Consider the following 19,825-nt stretch of genomic DNA (forward strand, 5'->3'; position numbering starts at 1 on the left):
GCACTAAGAAAAGCATGGAGCTCAGTTTGATCTGTATCTTTGGAGAAAGATGTGTGAATACTGATGTACACTATTGGGATACTCTTGATATATTAAATGTATACTGTACACTATTAGGTACAACGCGTTTGAACACTCATGATGCAAATCATGTTGAGAGTATGCACTGTACATGCTTAAATGTCTGGCAATTCAGATCCTTAACATTTATTGACCTTCAAGTCCTACCATTATAATAATCAGTGAGACGCGCATATAAAGAACTCACATGTAAGAACATTCAACTGATAAAACATACAGTATTTTTATTCATATGTACACCTCCATCCCATCCTTCCCCCAGAAATAAAAGTAATACATTTGATGAATACTTATAATATATTTAGACAGTTCTACAGCGTATGTACAGGGTTGCTATTTTCATGGATTCACGAGAGAGAGAGAGAGAGACAGAGAGAGACAGAGAGAGAGAGAGAGAGAGAGAGAAAGAGAGAGAAAGAGAGAGAGAGAGAAAGAGAGGGAGAGAGAGAGGAGAGAAGAGAGAGAGAGAGAGAGAGAGAGAGAGAGAGAGAGAGAGAGAGAGAGAGAGAGAGAGCGAGAGAGAGAGAGAGAGAGAGAGTAGGAAGGAGGAGATAGCTTTATGGGGACATATACAGACGCAGCTCAATTCGGGATAAACTATGTACAATACAAACCATTCATACAAATTAGGCTCTCTAAGATATAGAATTCATTACATTACAATTTTTATTAAGTCAATGACAATGAGCAAGCCCCCCAATCAATCACAACTGAATATTAACAATAAACCTAATAAGGCTGTGATTTGCTAATAATAATCTGAGCCAGGACTTATACAGGGACAAGCTGAAGATTGAACAGCATCATTCCTGAACATGTAAAATGCGTTTATTTTAAATTTTTTAGAAAACATGCCTGCGGGAGAAGCCTGTCAGTGCTAGGTAAGTCCGCCAGGCTGATAAGACCACCTCCACCTGATACTTGGATTGCACACTGACACTCTCCTCTTCTTCAGCTCTCTCGACTGTGGGGTCAAAGGATTTGGAAATGTGTGGGGATCTTGTAGGCCTTCAAGGATAGGAGTCTGGACTGTTATTTCTGAGAGAGCGGAATTGAGCTGCTATGAATGAAGTAGAGTATTGCAGGTGCAAACAAAACATAGGATCATGTATGCTGCCATCCAATTGGTAGCTCACAGAACTGAACTTTCATACAGAAAGTATGGTGGCCCTAAGGAGCAAAGTAAGAAATATTTCCACTTTACTAAAAGGAGAAAATTAAAGCACCTAGAATCAAACTGGACCAAGAAAATGATATATAACATATTGATAACATTAACAAGTTGTTACAAACTAATAAGACTTTTGATTTTACTTAGTTACAAATGGAACTAACAACCCCAAATATGTACACATGATGCATCTATGAAATCACTGATGGAAAAAGGTATGAAATCTATAAAACAAATAAATTATAATCAATATTATTTGTTTAGTCATAGTATTTGTATACTAATAATATGAATATAATAATTTTTATATTTATAATAATAATGGTTTTGCACAACACTTGAAAGTGAAAATAATAATGCCCCATAAGTCTTTACTTTCTGTATTGTCTTAATTTCATAAATAGATAACCAATTCATTTTACACATTCTTTTATTTTCAGAACAGTACAGCTAACATATATTTCTCTGGGCGGGGAAAAAGAAGAAGAAGCCCCGCTTTGTAACTTACTGGTCCTTCACATTGGGGTTGTGGGAGTGGTCAGCCAGAGGGGAAGTAGGGAGTGTCACTGTGGTAGTTGTAGTCCGGACAGACTTTCTGCACCAGCTTGTAGTCAGTGCTGTAGAAGGAGATGTAGATGCAGATGACTTTAAAGGGCTTGGAACAGAGCCAGGAGACGTGGCTCTGAGTCTGCTCCTGGTAACATGTCTTGGACGGGTCGAAGTTACACAGCGTGTTCCTGGCGCCCTTCTCCACCTTTTCGTACTCGATGCGGCAGTTGAAGGACTTGGAGTCCTTGGCGTCAATCACGGACTGCTGGGCCGCCACGTCGAACTCCACGACCTTGGTTGGCGGGACGAGACTCACGGACACGTTGCCCTGGCCTGTGGAGTTGTGTCTGAAGTAGACGCTGAAGGTTCCGTTGCCGTGGTCCACGATCTTCCCGGTGATGAGGAGGTTGAGCTTGACTGTCTTGATGTTGGAGTGGAAGTCTCCCCAGCCAAACATCTTCTTGAACTTGCCCGTCTTGACCATAGGCCGCCGTTTGGCTCTAGGTCTAGAATCCTGGAGGTCGGTAGAGTTCCTCAGCCAGTCCCAGAGGTCCTGCTCGGAGTAGGGCTCCGGGGTGTCGTAGCGCAGGTCCAGAGCCGTGGTGTTCTCTTTGCCATGGAGAGTCTGTGACAGCAACCTGCTGATTGACAGGTCCTTGCCGCTTTCTGTCCATATATGTTTTAACGTCGACTTGGGGCTGCCCGACTTGAGGAGGTCTCCCTTGGAAGCATGTACACTTGTCACCTGAAACAAAGAGAGAAGAGGAGATACGTTTCACTAACTGGTTTGTCATACATTTAGAGGCTGTTACAGGAGACACGGTAGTACTTGAGACAATTAAACATTTCTCTAAACAGGCAAAGAGACACATCAGCAGATATTAATATCAGATTCGGGAAATATTGACTTCACATTCAGGCACAGCACACAGCTTTCTACAAAACTGACCGATCAAAATGGATTGTAAAGTGGGGAGAGGAGATACTGGTAATCCATCTTCCAACGATCTTCAATTTAAAAAAGTAGCAGACAGCCCCCATTTGGGAATTAGAATGTGAGAGACAGAACACAGCGATCCTCTCTCTCTCTCTCTCTCTCTCTTTGTCAGTCAGATAGTAGAAGGGATTTCCACTTGGCTCCCCCAGATAGATAAATGCAGTGGCTATTCAGTAAAGACTAGACTATTAAGCACAAAGCGCTGCTTGGATTGATGATTGATGAACCCCCAGGTCTTCACCATTTAGCCACGATGACTGGAATTAGGTTCATACAGGCCCCGGCGGAGGGAAGTGACATTGATTGGCTGATTTCTACTGTAAGACGTGACAGCAGATCCGTCTTGCCCAGAGATTTTTGCATTTCGTGGGCCGAGGCCCTCTGGGATCGATACATAGAAAATAAGGTTTCGCTACCAATCAGTTGGCCCTTTGGACATGAATTGACTTCCTCAGACCGTGTCAGCACTAAGGGGTGATCCCTATAGCCAGGTTTAAGCATATCATTGTTTAGGGGGAGAATATGCCTATATGGTTCGTATAGGGTGCTGAGAGAAGAGAACAAATAAAAAAGATAATTACATTGAGGGCTCTATTCAAAACGCAGAGTGCATTCATGTTAAACACTGCATATGTCAGCTCATTTGGAAATTACCTTAATATGTATACCGCGGAATGTGTAATGCTTCATTGTTACAGATTGAATAGATCCCTTAATTACCTTGTATGCGTTTTGAACTGCAGATTGAAAGCCATTTTAACCTAGTTAGAAGTAGATGTATGTAATTATAAATATAATTTTTGTCGGAAGCTTTCTGTACGCAATGGCCAGAAGGGTAAACAATACATCCTTTAACATGAGCCTCATCATGCTACAAACAACCACTCATTACGGAGTTTACTGTAGTTACAGGTGACTGTAGTTTACTGTAGTTGCAAGTGACTGTACTTTACTGTAGTTACAGGTGACATTTTACAACCTCTATTTCAGGCATTCCTTTGTTTTGGGGTCATCGGTAGACCTATGTCCACTCTGAACCTGAGTAGGCAGAATATCCTTTAGCCCTGAAGGCTTCAAATACCAAATTAATTCCTTCACATTAAACTACATATTGCTTCTACATACACAGTTTCATTGATTACATAAGGAGATTACAATACAACGGTATTGATCAGAAATCTTCCCTGCAGATTCCATCTGGCCTAAGTCTATGGTAATGTTTCCAGTTTAATATTGAGGTATAATATGAATGAAGATTAGCCTACTCAACAGGGCTAATAGCCCAGTGAGACTGTGACTTATGCCTCAGGGTGTACTGTATGTATGTAATGAAGTGTGTTGTATGGACACTGAGGGCATGTTGGGAGGGCATGATTTAAGACCTATACATGGTAATCATGAATGACTTATAACTGGTGATGAAGTGCATATAGAAAATACATGTATACTGTATAGAGAGTAGATTGATAAAACCAATTAATGTTGTTCCATGCAGAATAGTTGATGTTAATATCTCATAAATAACATCATAATAAGTGAGTCCTGTATTTTGTGAATGCACTACGCTCAAACATTTTCATGATTTCATGGTACTCTAAAACATGTGCATGCCGTGTTATGTTTATCCATACTTACTGTTTGTCCATTGTCCTTTATAGACAGCCACAGTACAATACACACACACACACGCACACACACACACACACACGCAAGTTGATCTATGAAGCTTCAGGCCCACGGCCAGTTTATTTGACTCCATCATCCAGCATGCTTTGGGCCTTGGGCCAATGTGTTTGACTCCATTTTCCAGCATGCTTTGGGCCCTGGCCCAGAGTGTCTGCTGAGGCTCAGTGCTGCCAGATGGTTAGTTTACCTGGGGGGACAGACGGTGCATCTGGTAAACATGGCAGCACTCTGGCCAGCAGAGGCCTGAGCCTCACAACTGACTACAGGCCAGGCTCAGACAGATGTCTTCCCCTGGGCCTAGGCTAAAGGTATAGGGAAATGCTTGGGTCAGAGAGAGCTGTACGAGCTCCGTGTGTTCAGGATGTAAGTCATAACACAACGCAACAGCAGTCGACACTGTGATTCATCGCTGAAACTATGGAATGACACAAACATACATGTTTTTATTTTTTATAATGATGGCCGTGTGTGCCATCATTAACGTGTGTGCCATCATTATAAATGATGGCACACACGTTAACCCACAAATGCACACACCACACACATACACACTCCCATCAGAACCTACGCCATATATACAAAAAAATGGGGACACCCCTTCAAATGAGTGGATTCGGCTATTTCAGCCACACCCGTTGCTGACAGGTGTATAAAATCGAGCACACGGCCATGCAATCTCCATAGACAAACATTGGCAGTAGAATGGCCTTACTGAAGAGCTCATTGATTTTCAACGTGGCACCGTCATAGGATGCCACCTTTCCAACAAGTCAGTTCGTCAAATTTCTGCCCTGCTAGAGCTGCCCCGGTCAACTGTAAGTGCTGTTATTGTGAAGTGGAAACGTCTAGGAGCAACAACGGCTCAGCCGTGAAGTGGTAGGCCACACAAGCTCACAGAACGGGACCGCCGAGTGCTGAAGTGCGCAGCGCTTAAAAATTGTCTGTCCTCGGTTGCAGCACTCACTATCAAGTTCCAAACTGCCTCTGGAAGCAACGTCAGCACAAGAAGTATTCGTCGGGAGCCTCATAAAATGAGTTTCCATGGCCGAGCAGCCGCACACAAGCCTAAAATCACCATGCGCAATGCCAAGCGTTGGCTGGAGTGGTGTGAAGCTCGCCGCCATTGGACTCTGGAGCACTGTAAACGTGTTATCTGGAGTAGTGAATCACGCTTCACCATCTGGCAGTCCGATGGACGAATCTGGGTTTGGTGGATGCCAGAAGAACGCTACCTGCCCCATTACATAGTGCCAACTGGAAAGTTTGGTGGAGGAGGAATAAAGGTCTGGGGCTGTTTTTCCATGGTTCGGGCAAGGCCCTTAGTTCCAGTGAAGGAAAATCTTAACGCTACAGCACACAATGACATTCTAGACGATTCTGTGCATCCAACTTTGTGGCAACAGTTTGGGAAGACCCTTTCCTGTTTCAGCATGAAAAAGCCCCCGTGCACAAAGCGAGGTCCATACAGAAACGGTTTATCGAGAACAGTGTGGAAGAACTTCACTGGCCTGCACAGAGCCCTGACCTCAACCCCATCGAACACCTTTGGGATGAATTGGAACGCCGACTGTGAGCCAGGCCTAATCGGCCAACATACCAGAAGAGTGTAGGCTGTTATCCTCTTGACGCTAGGGGTCAGATTTTTTTACATTTTTTAAAAATAACGTTCCCAAGGTAAACTGACTATTTCTCAAGTCCAGATTGTAGAATATGCATATCATTTACAGATTATGATAGAAAACACTCCAAAGTTTCCAAAACTGTCAAAATATTGTCTGTGAGTATAACAAAACTGATTCTGCAGGCGAAAACCTGAGAAAATCTAACCCGGAAGTGTTTTTAATTTTTTTTATCTGTGTTTCCTGGCCCGTCTTTCTTCCATTTAAAGGAGTATCAACCAGATTCATTTTCCAATTGCTTCCTCAGGCTGTGCCCAGGCTTTAGACATAGTTTCAGGCTTTTATTTTGAAAAATGAGCGAGATTTTTCAAAACTAGTCAGGTGTCCTCTGATTAGTTCCTGCGCGCGAGAGGGGTAGCTCTCCATTTTCTTTCTCTCTCGTATTGAATAGGTTACGGTCCGGTTGAAATATTATCGATTATGTTTGTTAAAAACAACCTGAGGATTGATTATAAAAAACATTTGACATGTTTCTACGAACATTACGGATACTTTTTGGAATTTTCGTTGAACGGAACGAGGCTTTGGTTTTCTGAACATAACGCGCAACCCAAATGGCGGTTTTTAGTTATAAAAGTAATATTTATCGAACAAAAATAACATTTGTTGTGTAACTGGGAGTCTCGTGAGTGCAAACATCCGAAGATTATCAAAGGTAAGCGATTAATTTTATTGCTTTTCTGACTTTCGTGACCATGCTAATTTGGGGCTAGCTGTTGTAGCATTGATTGATACACTCACAAAAGCTTGGATTGCTTTCGCTGCAAAGCATATTTTCAAAATCTGACACGATTGGTGGATTAACAACAAGCTAAATTGTGTTTTGGTATATTTCACTTGTGATTGCATGATTATAAATATTTTTTGTACTATTTTTGAATCTGATATGTTTGGGAATTTTCTTCTGTCTTTCAGGACCGGAACGAGGCTGTAGTTTTCTGAACATAAAGCCCAACCCAAATGGCGTTTTTTTGTTATAAAAGTAATATTTATCGAACAAAAAGAACATTTGTTGTGTAACTGGGAGTCTCGTGAGTGCAAACATCCGAAGATTATCAAAGGTAAGCGATTAATTCTATTGCTTTTCTGACTTTTGTGACCATGCTAATTTGGGGCTAGCTGTTGTAGCATTGATTGATACACTCACAAAAGCTTGGATTGCTTTCGCTGTAAAGCATATTTTCAAAATCTGACACGATAGGTGGATTAACAACAAGCTAAGCTGTGTTTTGGTATATTTTACTTGCATGATTATAAATATTGTTAGTAATATTTTGCGCCCTGCAATTCAGCGGTTGTTTAGGAAAATGATCCCGCTAAAGGGATCCGTAGCGCAGTGAAGTTATAGCAGCAAAGGGAGGCCAACTCCATATCTCACACACACACACACACACACACACACACACACACAAAACAAAACACCACACACACACACACACACACACACCACACACACACACACACACACACACACACACACACACACACACACACACACACACAACACACACACCACACACACACACACACACACACACACACACACACACACACACACACTATAGCAGAAAACCATTTGACACAAGCAGGCAGAAAACTCTTGCTACCAGATAACCATCCCAACTCAGCTACCTGATAACTATCACAACTCAGCTATGAGTGGACAGGTGTCACCAATGACCTGACAAAGTCCCCTTAGACATAATTCAGTGGTGATTCTGAAATAGCACCCTATTCCCTATATGCAGGTGGGCACTTGTTTTGCCAAGCCAAGCCCACTACATAGAGCTCTGGTCAAAAGTATTACACTATAAAGGGAATAGAGTGCTGATTCAGAGGAAGTCTAGAAGACGTGATAGAGTTGAAGTTCTGATTCAACTATTAGCGAACAGAGAAGAAAGCAGCATAGTCCAAACTCCTCCATCAAAACAACATTGATGCATTGTGAATGGTTACAACTGACTCAGTCTAAAGACATACAGACCCTTAACATTGCCAACATTAACAGTAATCTATAGCTCATTAGGCTGTTAAACCAATATTTACTGTCCTTTAGTGATGGAATACTGTTTTTATCTACGGATTATGAAACGTCATTACAGTGCTGTGATGCTATATATTCAAATAAAGAGAACATTGATTGTGTGGCTAATTATAGTTTAAGTACCATATCGATATGTTTAAACAAATGGAGACATGGTCTAAGACTTAACGCAAACACCACAGATATGGGTGACAACATGTCAGTCTCTGTTCTTAGTTTTCCCTAGATTGTTTAACAGGAGGTCCCCCCCCAAAAAAAAATCTACATCCAGAGCCTCTTAACAATATCTTCAATTGAAACTAAATGATTTTATGATGAGGGCAACAGAGGTTAGGTCCACCTACGTAATGGCAGAAGAAATACATCCCTCCATGACATACATTTAGGATGAGCAGGTTAATGATGAGCATGAAAGTATATGATCAAATTAAAGTAAACTAACAATATTGAATAATTAAAACGATAAGCCAATTTAGCAATTATAATTATTATTGCCACATCTTAATACTGATTAGTAGGTTTCACTAGGCCTAAAGTTCATTAGCTGACAATTCACTGCAGCACAGCAAAGAGTTTCACACTTCAACATGGCATGATATCATATAGGTGTCATACTAAAGATAAGTCTGCCAGAAAAGTGACAGTATTATTCATACTTAACATACAGATGTAGGATCTTAATTTGAGCCAGTTTGCTACAGCTGTAAAATAACCCTGCAGCAACAGGAGATGTGAATTATTATGTAGATTATAATTAATGGACATTTTTGATACATTTTTCATTAGGGCAAATCAGGTCTGACATTTTAAAGTGGAAATGCAAATGTTAGAAGCATTTCTGAATACACTACACATTCTCAGCAACAAAAGAGTGATCAAAAAGATCCTACATCTGTATACCATAATGAAACCATACAATACAATTATGTGGTTTATATTTTTCACACAACCCATTTTAGACCGGTAAAAAACAACCACCTACAGAAAATATAATTTAGTCTACTTTTGCAAAAGACAGTAGATTAAAGATTGGAGAAGAGATGAGCTTCCTACGTTCTACTTAGCTTCTATTGAAAACGTCCAATCATATCCATGGTAAAGGAACTGCAAAGCTTTTCCTGAGATGTAATTCTAGAGGGAGAATGAAGGCAGGCAAACTATAATGTGTTGAATGAAAAGAGCCCTTATGAAAGACGATGGAGAAAGAGGACAGAAAGAAAGGGAAATTTGACAGTTCTATAAGGAGAGAGAAGGGGGAGGACAGTGGAGGAGTGACCCTGCAAATACATATAGTTAACCTCCAATTGAGTAAAGCATTATCAGAGAGAGTATAGAATCCTCCTTTAGTATTGGCTGACCAGCTGTAACTAACAAGAAACGGGTCATTCACCAGACAATACTGATAGCTAGCTACATCCTTTGCAGCCTTGTATGCATTTCAATATTTCTGATGAACATAACAAAAATACAAAATAAACTTTTATAGTCATTGTTGAATTTGTTTTGTCATACTTGAATGCAATGGAAATGTGTTGAAGCTGTAGTTCTTTCTTACAATACAACGACAACACTAGTTATTTCTTACAATATCACTATTGCCAACCTCTTTCAAGCTAGTCTTTTTGCTATATATTCAGTCAGAACCCATGCAATAAGGACAGTTTGAACCTTTGACTGGTACTGTATATATAGAAATACGTTTTTCTTTATTTGATCTAACACTATACATCTGACTGTATATTGGCTCATACAGTTGGAATCCTCTCCTCTATTCCCCTACTATAAGTACAGGATCAGGCCATAAAACAGAGTCATTACTAACATGACTATGCAGTATGCTTGCCTTGGGCTGAAACCAGTGGTGCTGGCGAATAGAGCCGGCCCTGCAGAGAGCTAGACAGCTGTTATGCAGTGCTGTAATATCACATTGAGACCATGCACTAGAACTGCCTAATGGTCTTGTAAGAAGGCTGTTAGACGCAACTTATCTTTCTTACTGTGTGTGTGTGTGTGTGTGTGTGTGTGTGTGTGTGTGTGTGGTGTGTGGTGTGTGTGTGTGTGTGTGTGTGTGTGTGTGTGTGTGTGTGTGTGTGTGTGTGTGTGTGGATGAAAGAATGTGTGTGCATGTAAATGTACGTGTAAGTGTAAAATGACCATAGGCTCCCTGTGGCATCGGTAAGTAGGTAATGTAACAGAAAAGCTCAGTCCCAAAAACATAGTGAAGGAAGTGGAGCAGAGACCAGTGATTTAAGGTGATCAGGGGGCTGGAGCTCCAACCAGCCAACCACACCCTAAACATAATTTACTACCTGTTGTATTTAAAAAATAAAGAATGGTTTACCCCTCCATGAAGGACAAATATATTTTTTACTGCTTTTCTGCTACATACATTTTGCATATACATTTTGCATACATGGTAGTTTTATATAAAGCAGTCACATAACAATAATACATTACCAAACATGAGCTCTTTAATCCCACCCCTCAGCCACTCTCAGCCCATCCCACCTATCACCAAAGACCACCCTCGTTGGGTTTCCATGTGACATATATTTTTCCATTGTGCTGTGATGGTTTACCTTTCTAATCGTATAGTATCCTCAGATTGTGAGCTAAAGATGAAAACCTTTCCTACGAGTATTATTATATTATTTATTGACTATGGTTTTCCACATCGCCCAATACTGCTATTTGTAAGGTTCATTTGAAGTGCATGTTGTGATTTTGTAACCATTCCTGAACCTGTGACCAGAAACAAGCTACATAGGAGTAGTACCAGAATAAATTATCTATTGATTCTGTCTCTTCGCAGCTAAATCTACAGACCTGAGATTGCTGTATGCCCTTTATATACATAGCATTCTGTCGGTGGCAAGAATTTTATATAATAATTTATATAATCATTTAAATTGAAAAAAGTGTTGAATAAAGTGTAGTTCATAAAATATGTGCCATGGAATTGGTATATCGAAAATCTCTTCCCATTTATTTACTGCCTGTTTGTTCCCTTCCGTCGTTGTTGTGCTTTATTGGTATCTATAACAAATATTCACACAAATATTCCTTTTTCGGCTCATAGTCGTCGTCCGAGGCCTAGATTCAATCCGTATCGCGGAAGATCTGCGGAAGATCCGCGGAAGATCTGCGGAAGATCTGCGGAAGATCCGCAGCACAATTGACATTTAAAGCTAATCTTCGATTGAGCCAACATACAGAAGTAGGATCTTAATTTGAGCCTCTTTGATTCAACAGGAAAGTAATCCTGCAGAAACAGGAAATGTGAATTAGTATTTGCATTATAATTATTGGACATTTTTGTAGAGGAAAATCAAGAATAAATTGTCAAAGTGGAAATTGCAAACTTCAGAAGCCTTTTTGAACCTCAAATACATTTCAAGTTTTACATTTCCTCCATTGCAGGAAAGTTCTCCTGCAACAGGGTGATCAAATTAAGATCCTACATCTGTAGGCAGCGCTTACCATGAATGTCTACGCAAACGTGGAAACATTTCCTTTAACCGTTAATCGTGCTATAATGCGGATCTTCCGCGATATGGAAAGAATCTAGCCCCTATAGACTCCTTCAAAGGGATGTAACTAAACTCAACAAAAAAAAAAAACGCCCTTTTTTCAGGATAATTCTTAAAAATCAAAATAACTTCACAGATCTTCGTTGTAAAGGGTTTAAACACTGTTTCCCATGCGTGTTCAATGAACCATAAACAATTAATGAACATCACCTGTGGAACGGTCGTTAAGACACTAACAGCTTACAGACGGTAGGCAATTAAGGTCACAGTTATGAAAACTTAGGACACTATAGAGTAATTTCTACTGACTCTGAAAAACACCAAAAGAAAGATGCCCATGGTCACTGCTCATCTGCGTGAACGTTCCTTAGGCATGCTGCAAGGAGGCATGAGGACTGCAGATGTGGCCAGGGCAATAAATTGCAATGTCTGTACTGTGAGACGCCTAAGACAGCGCTACAGGGAGACAGGACGGACAGCTGATCGTCCTCGCAGCGGCAGCCCACGTGTAACAACACCTGCACAGGATCGGTACATCCGAACATCACACCTGCGGGACAGGTACAGGATGGCAACAACAACTGCCCGAAGTGTACACCAAAAACGCACAATTCCCGTCCATCAGTGCGTTCAGACTGTCCGCAATAGGCTGAGAGAGGCTGGACTGAGGGCTTGTAGGCCTGTTGTAAGGCAGGTCCTCACCAGACATCACCAGCAACAACGTCGCCTATGGGCACAAATCCACCGTCGCTGGACCAGACAGGACTGGCAAAAAGTGCTCTTCACTGACGAGTCGTGGTTTTGTCTCACCAGGGGTGATGGTCGGATTAGCGTTTATCGTCGAAGGAATGAGCACCGAGGCCTGTACTCCGGAGCGGGATCGAGCGGGATTGATTTGGAGGTCCGTCATGGTCTGGAGTGGTGTGTCACAGCATCATCGGACTGAGCTTGTTGTCATTGGAGGCAATCTCAACGCTGTGTGTTACAGGGAAGACCTCCTCCCTCATGTGGTACCCTTCCTGCAGGCTCATCCTGACATGACCCTCCAGCATGATAATGCCACAAGCCATACTGCTCGTTCTGTGCGTGATTTCCTGCAAGACAGGAATGTCAGTGTTCTGCATGGCCAGCAAAGAGCCCGGATCTCAATCCCATTGAGCACGTCTGGGACCTGTTGGATCGGAGGGTGAGGGCTAGGGCCATTCCCTCCAGAAATGTCCAGAACTTGCAGGTGCCTTGGTGGAAGAGTGGGGTAACATCTCACAGCAAGAACTGGCAAATCTGGTGGAGTCCATGAGGAGGAGATGCACTGCAGTACTTAATGCAGCTGGTGACCTCACCAGACACTGACTGTTACTTTTGATTTTGACCCCCCCCTTTGTTCAGGGACACATTATTCAATTTCTGTTAGTCACATGTCTGTGGAACTTGTTCAGTTTATGTCTCAATTGTTGAATCTTGTTATGCTCATACAAATATTTACACATGTTAAGTTTGCTGAAAATAAACGCAGTTGACAGTGAGAGGTAGTTTCTTTTTTTTCTGAGTTTAGTAAGTACTTTATCCTTTATACACAGTCTCTATTCCAAAATGTGAAATGTGTGACAAATTACAGGCATGAAACCCAAGAAGCTCATTTCTTATCATGAAAGAAATATATTTTCAATAATAAATATTCCACAATGCTGTAGGTATTCTGTTGTCTGTGTTTTGTGCTGCTACCATGTTGTGCTTCTGCCATATTGTGTTACTACCGTGTTGTTGTCATGTGTTGCTACCATGCTGTGTTGTCATGTGTTGCTGCCATGCTGTGTTGTTGTCTTGGGTCTCTCTTTATGTAGTGTTGTGCTGTCTCTCTTGTCGGGATGTGTGCTTTGTCCATTATTTTGATTTTATTTATTTTAATTTATAATCCCAGCCCTCGGCCCCGCAGGAGGCCTTTTGCCTTTTTGGTAGGCCGTCATTGTAAATAAGACTTTGTTCTTAACTGACTTGCCTAGATAAATAACGGTTAAATAAAAATTAGCACAATCAAATAAACACTTTGGTTGAGCTTTTCCTGTACTTTCTATATAAAACTCAGTCCCAGTCAGATGAGACCTCTCTAACCATAACCATATCAAAACGCTGTGAGTACACATTTACAGTGTTGTATATGACCTGACATCCTCCTCATACAACAGACCGTCTGTTTGTCAACTCAACTCTCTCATCTTCTTCTGCTGTATAGTTCAGGCATAATTGAAGTCTATCCTTTTTCAGAGATTACGTCTATAATTACATGTTGATTGAGTGATGGAAAGAACATTTACAGATAGCTTGTGTACAATGTACCACAGCAGTGATCAGTTAGGTCAAGTACAGTGGTATCCTATAGCACCACTGACTTACAGAGCATTTTTATGAACATTTATACCCAGACAGAAATTTGTGAATAGTTTGTGTTTAAATCTTGATTCTAATACCCAGACTCACACTGGCGTTTGTTTGTGTTCTAGAATCCTGATTCTAATACATCTTGAGGCTTCATAAATCAAAGCTGGCTTTATGTTGTCATCACGCAGATGGCCCGATGGCAAATTCACCCCAATTAAAGACCTGAGGAGGAGAGTTAAAGGGGGGAGAGTGTTCCCTCGGAGGGAAGAGAGGGCACCTGTTCGCCTGTCATATCCGCATAGCCTGTTCTGATCAGTGACTGCAAGCGTTTTCCCTCCTCAGAGCCGCTCGCTCCAATGCAGAATTAATGAAGGCAAACAAAGCTAAAGTCTCCTCCTATTCCTCCCCTCACTGACAGTACAGAGCTGGCAACCCTTTGTGAGCTAATTTTCTCTCCACTTTGGTCCCTCTCAACTAATCTTCAGTGTCACACTTAATGAGATTTTCAGTTTGTAAAGTAGTTAGAAAGCATGCCTCTCCTCCTCCTCCTCCCTCTCCCTCCTCCCTCCTCCTCCCTCCTCCCTCCCTCCTCTCCTCTCCCTCCTCCCTCCCTCCCTCCTCCTCCCTCCCTCCCTCCCTCCCTCCTCTCCTACTCCATACTACCTCCATACCTACCTCCATACCTACCTCATACTATTTTCTCCTCCATCCTTACTCTCCGTCACTGCCACCACCATCTCCCCAAATGCGTCTAAAGTCCCCACTTCTCCTCTATAAGGCATCTTAAGTACTATATGCATTATTAAGTAAGGGTTTTATAAGCACATTAAATTATTCACTGTACAAATATAAATATCTGGTGTATAATATTTGATGTTATGGTATTGCAATGATTAGTTCCATCATTTATAATGATCAGTTTGAGAGAGGCCTCGACACAGCGACAAAACAAGCAATATGTAATTTAATCATGTTTCGACAGAATTATGCAAACACACTCATATTGAAATGTATTTCATTAGCTAAGTAAATGTAAATTAACAATTGATTCTGTCACAGGGACAGTTTAGGCAACGATATCTAACACAATTAATTATCTGATTAACATAACGCTAAATGACGGCTAATGACCTCCTCTTATAGGACAGGGAGAGCAGAGGTCTTCATGGGTCCAAAATTTGGACCGGTTCCAAAATGGATCTGGGGCTTACCCACACGGACCTGATAAGCATAAATATAATTTTTTAATATAGAGACCCGTTCCAAACGGACCAGAGGATAACTAGACGCATTCTATATAGACCTGGTCGGATCCAGACCCGGTAGAATCCGAGTGAGGAAAGCAGCAGAAAAGTCATTTTTTAAACAAATTTATTAACTGGAGCTGATAAAGTGTGAGGGAGAGAGATACTGCTCTAGCGTACTGTGAGCAAGTGGCACGGGGAGAAGGGAGGAGGGAGGGAGAGCCGAGAGACAGCAACCAACTAGCATTATAGTAGACTAATGGATGCCATAGCTAGGTAATTTTTTATCAAGTATGATTATGTAGTACCTGTCTTGACTGCATCAAACCGGGAGAAGCTAGTTAAGCTAGCTAACGTTAGCTGGCTAGGCTAATTGAGGCTGCATGTGCTTTCTCATCCTACAGTTACAAACAACAACAACTCCATTCAGAATATTAAGTAGCAGCCTACCTGTTGGCTCTTGGTTGCTATAGCCTATCCTTCTCCTTTAACTTTTATTCCATCATTTTTTATTACATCATCTTCCATTGATTAGATATCTCCTAACTTTTTTTCTCCTAACACAGAGGCTCTATGACTGTAGCCTATTGCCGCTTTGATGACTTATGATTGGTCATGAACAAGCTACACGCAGCCTACCTGTTGGCTCTTGGTTGCTATAGCCTATCCTTCTCCTTTAACTTTTATTCCATCATTTTTTATTACATCATCTTCCATTGATTAGATATCTCCTAACTTTTTTTCTCCTAACACAGAGGCTCTATGACTGTAGCCTATTGCCGCTTTGATGACTTATGATTGGTCATGAACAAGCTACACGGTGTTGTTGTCTTGGGTCGTCTCTTTACTTTGTTGCGTGTGTCTTCTTGTCGGATGTGGTGCTTTGGTCCATTATTTGATTTTATTTATTTTAAATTTATTCCAGCCTCGCCCGCAGGAGCCTTTTCCCTTTTTGGTAGGCGTCATATAGTAAACTAAGCTTTTGTTCTTAACTGACTTGCCTAGATAAATAACGGGACAAATAAAATTAAGCACAATCAAATAAACACCTTTGTTGAGCTTTTCCTTACTTCTATATAAAACTCCAGTCAGCAATAGACCGTTCCTAACCAAACAGCATTATACAAAACGCATGTGAGTACACGATTCTCACCAGTGTGTGTATATCGCCTACATCCTCCTCATACAACAGACAGGTCTGCTTTGTCCAAACTCAACGTCTCTCATTCTCTGCTGTATAGTTCAGGCATAGATTGGAAGTCTATCCTTTTTCAGAGATTACGTCTATAATTAAGTGGTTGAGTTGAGTGATGGAAAAGAACTAGTTTACATGATGAGCTTGTGTTACAGATTGTAAAGAGGTGCCACTAGCTAAGATACAGTTAGGTAATCAGTTGACTCAGCTATAGGCCCACTGGACTTACCGAGCATTTTTATGAAAATTTATACCCAGACAGAAATTTGTGAATAGTTTGTGTTTAAATCTTGATTCTTACATACCCAGACTCACACTGATGCGTTTGTTTTGTTCTAGACATCCTGATTCTAAGGTACATCTTGAGGCTTCATAATCAAAGCTGTGCTTATGTTGTCTCACGCGGATGGCACCGATGGCAAACCCGTTCTCGCGATATTAAAGAACCTGAGGACCAATTAAGGGAGGAAGGAGAAGTGTTTTGGCGTGGACCTTCGGGGGTAAGAGAGACCTGTTCGCTCTTGATTAACCTAGTCATATGCCGCAATAGCGCTGTTCTGAGCGTCCATGCACTGCACTGTTTTCCTCCTCCTCAGAGCTCGCGTCAGCTCAATGCAGAAAGTTAATGAAGGAACAAAGCTAAAGTCCTCCTATTCCTCCTCACTGACAGTCAGCAGCTGGCAACCTTTGTGAGCTTATTTTCTCCTCCACTTGGATCCCTCTCAACGCTAACTCTTCAGTTCACACTTAGTGAGATTTTCAGTTTGTAATGTAGGAGAACAGCAATGCACTCTCCTTCCCTCCCTTCCCTCGCTCCCTTCCTCCTCCTCCCTCCCCCCTCCCTCCTTCTCCCTCCCTCCCCTCCTCACTCGCTCTCCCTCCTCCCTCCTCTCCCTCCTCTCCCTACTCCATACCTACCGTCCATACCTACTCCATACTACCTTCCATACTATCTTCCTCCCCCACTCCTACTCCCTCCTCCTCGTCACTGCACCCCATCTCCCCAAATGCCGTTAAAGTCCCACTTCTCCTCTATAGGGCATCTTAAAGTCTATATTGTCATTATTAAGTAAGGGTTTTCATAAGCACTATTAAATTTTCACTGCTACAAATATAAATATCTGTGTTATAATAATTTGATTTGTTATGTAAGTGCAAATGTATATAGTTGTCATCATTTATAATGAATCAAGTTTTGAGAGAGGCCTCACACACGCGACAAAACACGCAATAGTAATTTAATATGTTTTCGACCAGAATTATGCAAACAACTCATATTGAAATTAATTTCCATTAGCTAAGAAACTGTAAATTAACAATTGATTCTGTCACAGGCTCAGTGTTCGGCAAACATATCTAACAACAATTATTATCTGCATAACATAACGCTAAATGACGGCTAATGCCTCCTCGTTTAGTATAGGACAGGGAGAGCGAGAGGTCTTCATGGTCAAATTTGGAAACCGTTGCAAAATTGGATCTGGGGCTTCCCACACGTTGGTCGAATCTATATTGTGCTCGATGAAGCATATATATATAATTTTTTTAATTATAAGAGGACCCTTCCTAAACGGACGCAGAGGAATAACATAGAGCATTCTAATAGAACCTGGTCGGATCAGGACCCGTAGAAATCGAGTAGGAACGACATAGCAGAAAGTCTTTTTTAAACCGAAATTTATTCCTGGCAGCTTGATAGGGTGAGGGGAGAAGAGACTCTGGCTCTAGCGTACTGTGAGCAGTGCACGGGGAGAAGGATGGAGGGAGGGAGAGCCGAGAGACAGCAACCAACTAGCATTATAGTAGACTATGGACTCATATGCTAGGTAATTTTTTATCAAGTATGATTATGTAGTACTGTTTGACTGCATCAAACGGAGAAGCTAGTTAAGCGTAGCTTTACGTTAGTGGACTAGGCTAATTGACGGCTGCATGTGCTTTCTGATCCTACAGTTAGCAGAAACATACACTCCATTTCATAGAAATACTTGAGAGTAGCAGCCTACTGTTGGCTCTTGGGTTGCTATAGTTGTTAAGCCTAATCTTCTCCTTTTAACTTTTATTCCATCATTTTTTTATTACATCAAGACATTCTTCATTGATTAGATATCTCCTAACTTTTTTTTTCTCCTAACCAAGAGGCTGCTATGACTGTAGCCTATTGGGCCGCTTTGATGACTTATGATTGGTCATGAACAGCTAAACACGCCATACTCCACTCTCACCTCCCCATTGAAAAGCAAGCAGCAGTCATAAAGTTGCGTGGTCTCTCTCTCCTCTACTTGCAGGCAGCTAGCACTCGGAATCTGGGGGGTTTTACCGCATTGCAGGGGCCCTTTCGGACAGTCAGTTAATAGATTACATCATGCATACCCTGAGACCGGCGTTCACGGACTATCATATGAATAGTCGCGCCAGAACCGTAAAAATTTTTTAATTCTTTCACGGACCGGGCTCGGCGTCCGGATCGGGTCTCGGGGTATTCGGGGGTTAGTCGGATGCTGTGGGCCTTCTAATGGAGATTAGCAATGTCATGAGTGTAGTTAGTGAGTATCAGATATTTTCTTATTTTACGTGGGTTAAAGACTTGTTTACAAGTGGACCCTTTGTAGAACAGGTTTCCTCGGAACGCCAGATTTAAAAAGGCTTTCGCCTGTGAGGTGATAGTGGGAAGGATTAATCCCATCAATTCAAAGTTTGAATGTTCAGATTGGGTCAGATCCATATGACAAGAGAACCACAAGTCCTGAGTCCCGCCCCGTTCACAGAAATGTGTCTTGCAATGACGTCTACACCACAGCAACGCGTCTGCACGACTGAGAGAGAGACCTCTCTGGAGGCCTACTAACGTATCATGTATTGGTCGCCCGGCGCGGGTCGTTGTTCGGTCAAATTAACCCATAATGGCAATAGCTAGCTATAGTTCTGTATGTGGCCGAATGATGCCAAGTCTCTGAGACCTCTCTTCAACATGACAGGAGTTCCGTATATATGATTTGTGTTGAGGACAGTGGTTAATAGGTACACTAGCTGGGAAAGAGAAAGAAAGGAAAAAATATGGAGTCTCGAGCAGGAATTGCTAGGACGAACACACACATGCACGGACACACACACACAGCACACGACACACACTCACACACACACAACACACACACAGACACACAACACACACACAACACACACACACACACCACACACACACACACACAACACACAACACACGACACCACACACACACACACACATACACATTTACACACACACACCACGTGC

The 19,825-nt window shown here is 41.7% G+C and overlaps 1 protein-coding gene across 2 annotated transcripts in view; it reads right to left on the reverse strand.

The window, feature by feature from the left end:
* Window positions 1–275: 275 nt before the first annotated feature.
* LOC111955519 (neurexophilin-1) overlaps window positions 276–19,825 on the reverse strand; it is a 42,316-nt gene continuing 22,766 nt past the window's right edge. Inside the window, exons 2-3 of one of the 2 annotated variants that reach the window (XM_070436370.1) lie at window positions 1,761–2,546; window positions 276–1,251 (exon numbers count right to left, since the gene is read on the reverse strand). In XM_070436370.1, coding sequence (XP_070292471.1) covers window positions 1,791–2,546 — 756 coding nt within the window. In that variant the 3' untranslated portion in view covers window positions 276–1,251; window positions 1,761–1,790. Of the gene's footprint in view, window positions 2,547–19,825 lie in introns of both variants that reach the window. The other variant, XM_023975732.3, reaches the window with a different exon arrangement.

This window comes from Salvelinus sp. IW2-2015, linkage group LG31 (assembly GCF_002910315.2).
Source record: "Salvelinus sp. IW2-2015 linkage group LG31, ASM291031v2, whole genome shotgun sequence".
In the NCBI taxonomy this organism is placed as follows: Eukaryota; Metazoa; Chordata; class Actinopteri; order Salmoniformes; family Salmonidae; genus Salvelinus; species Salvelinus sp. IW2-2015.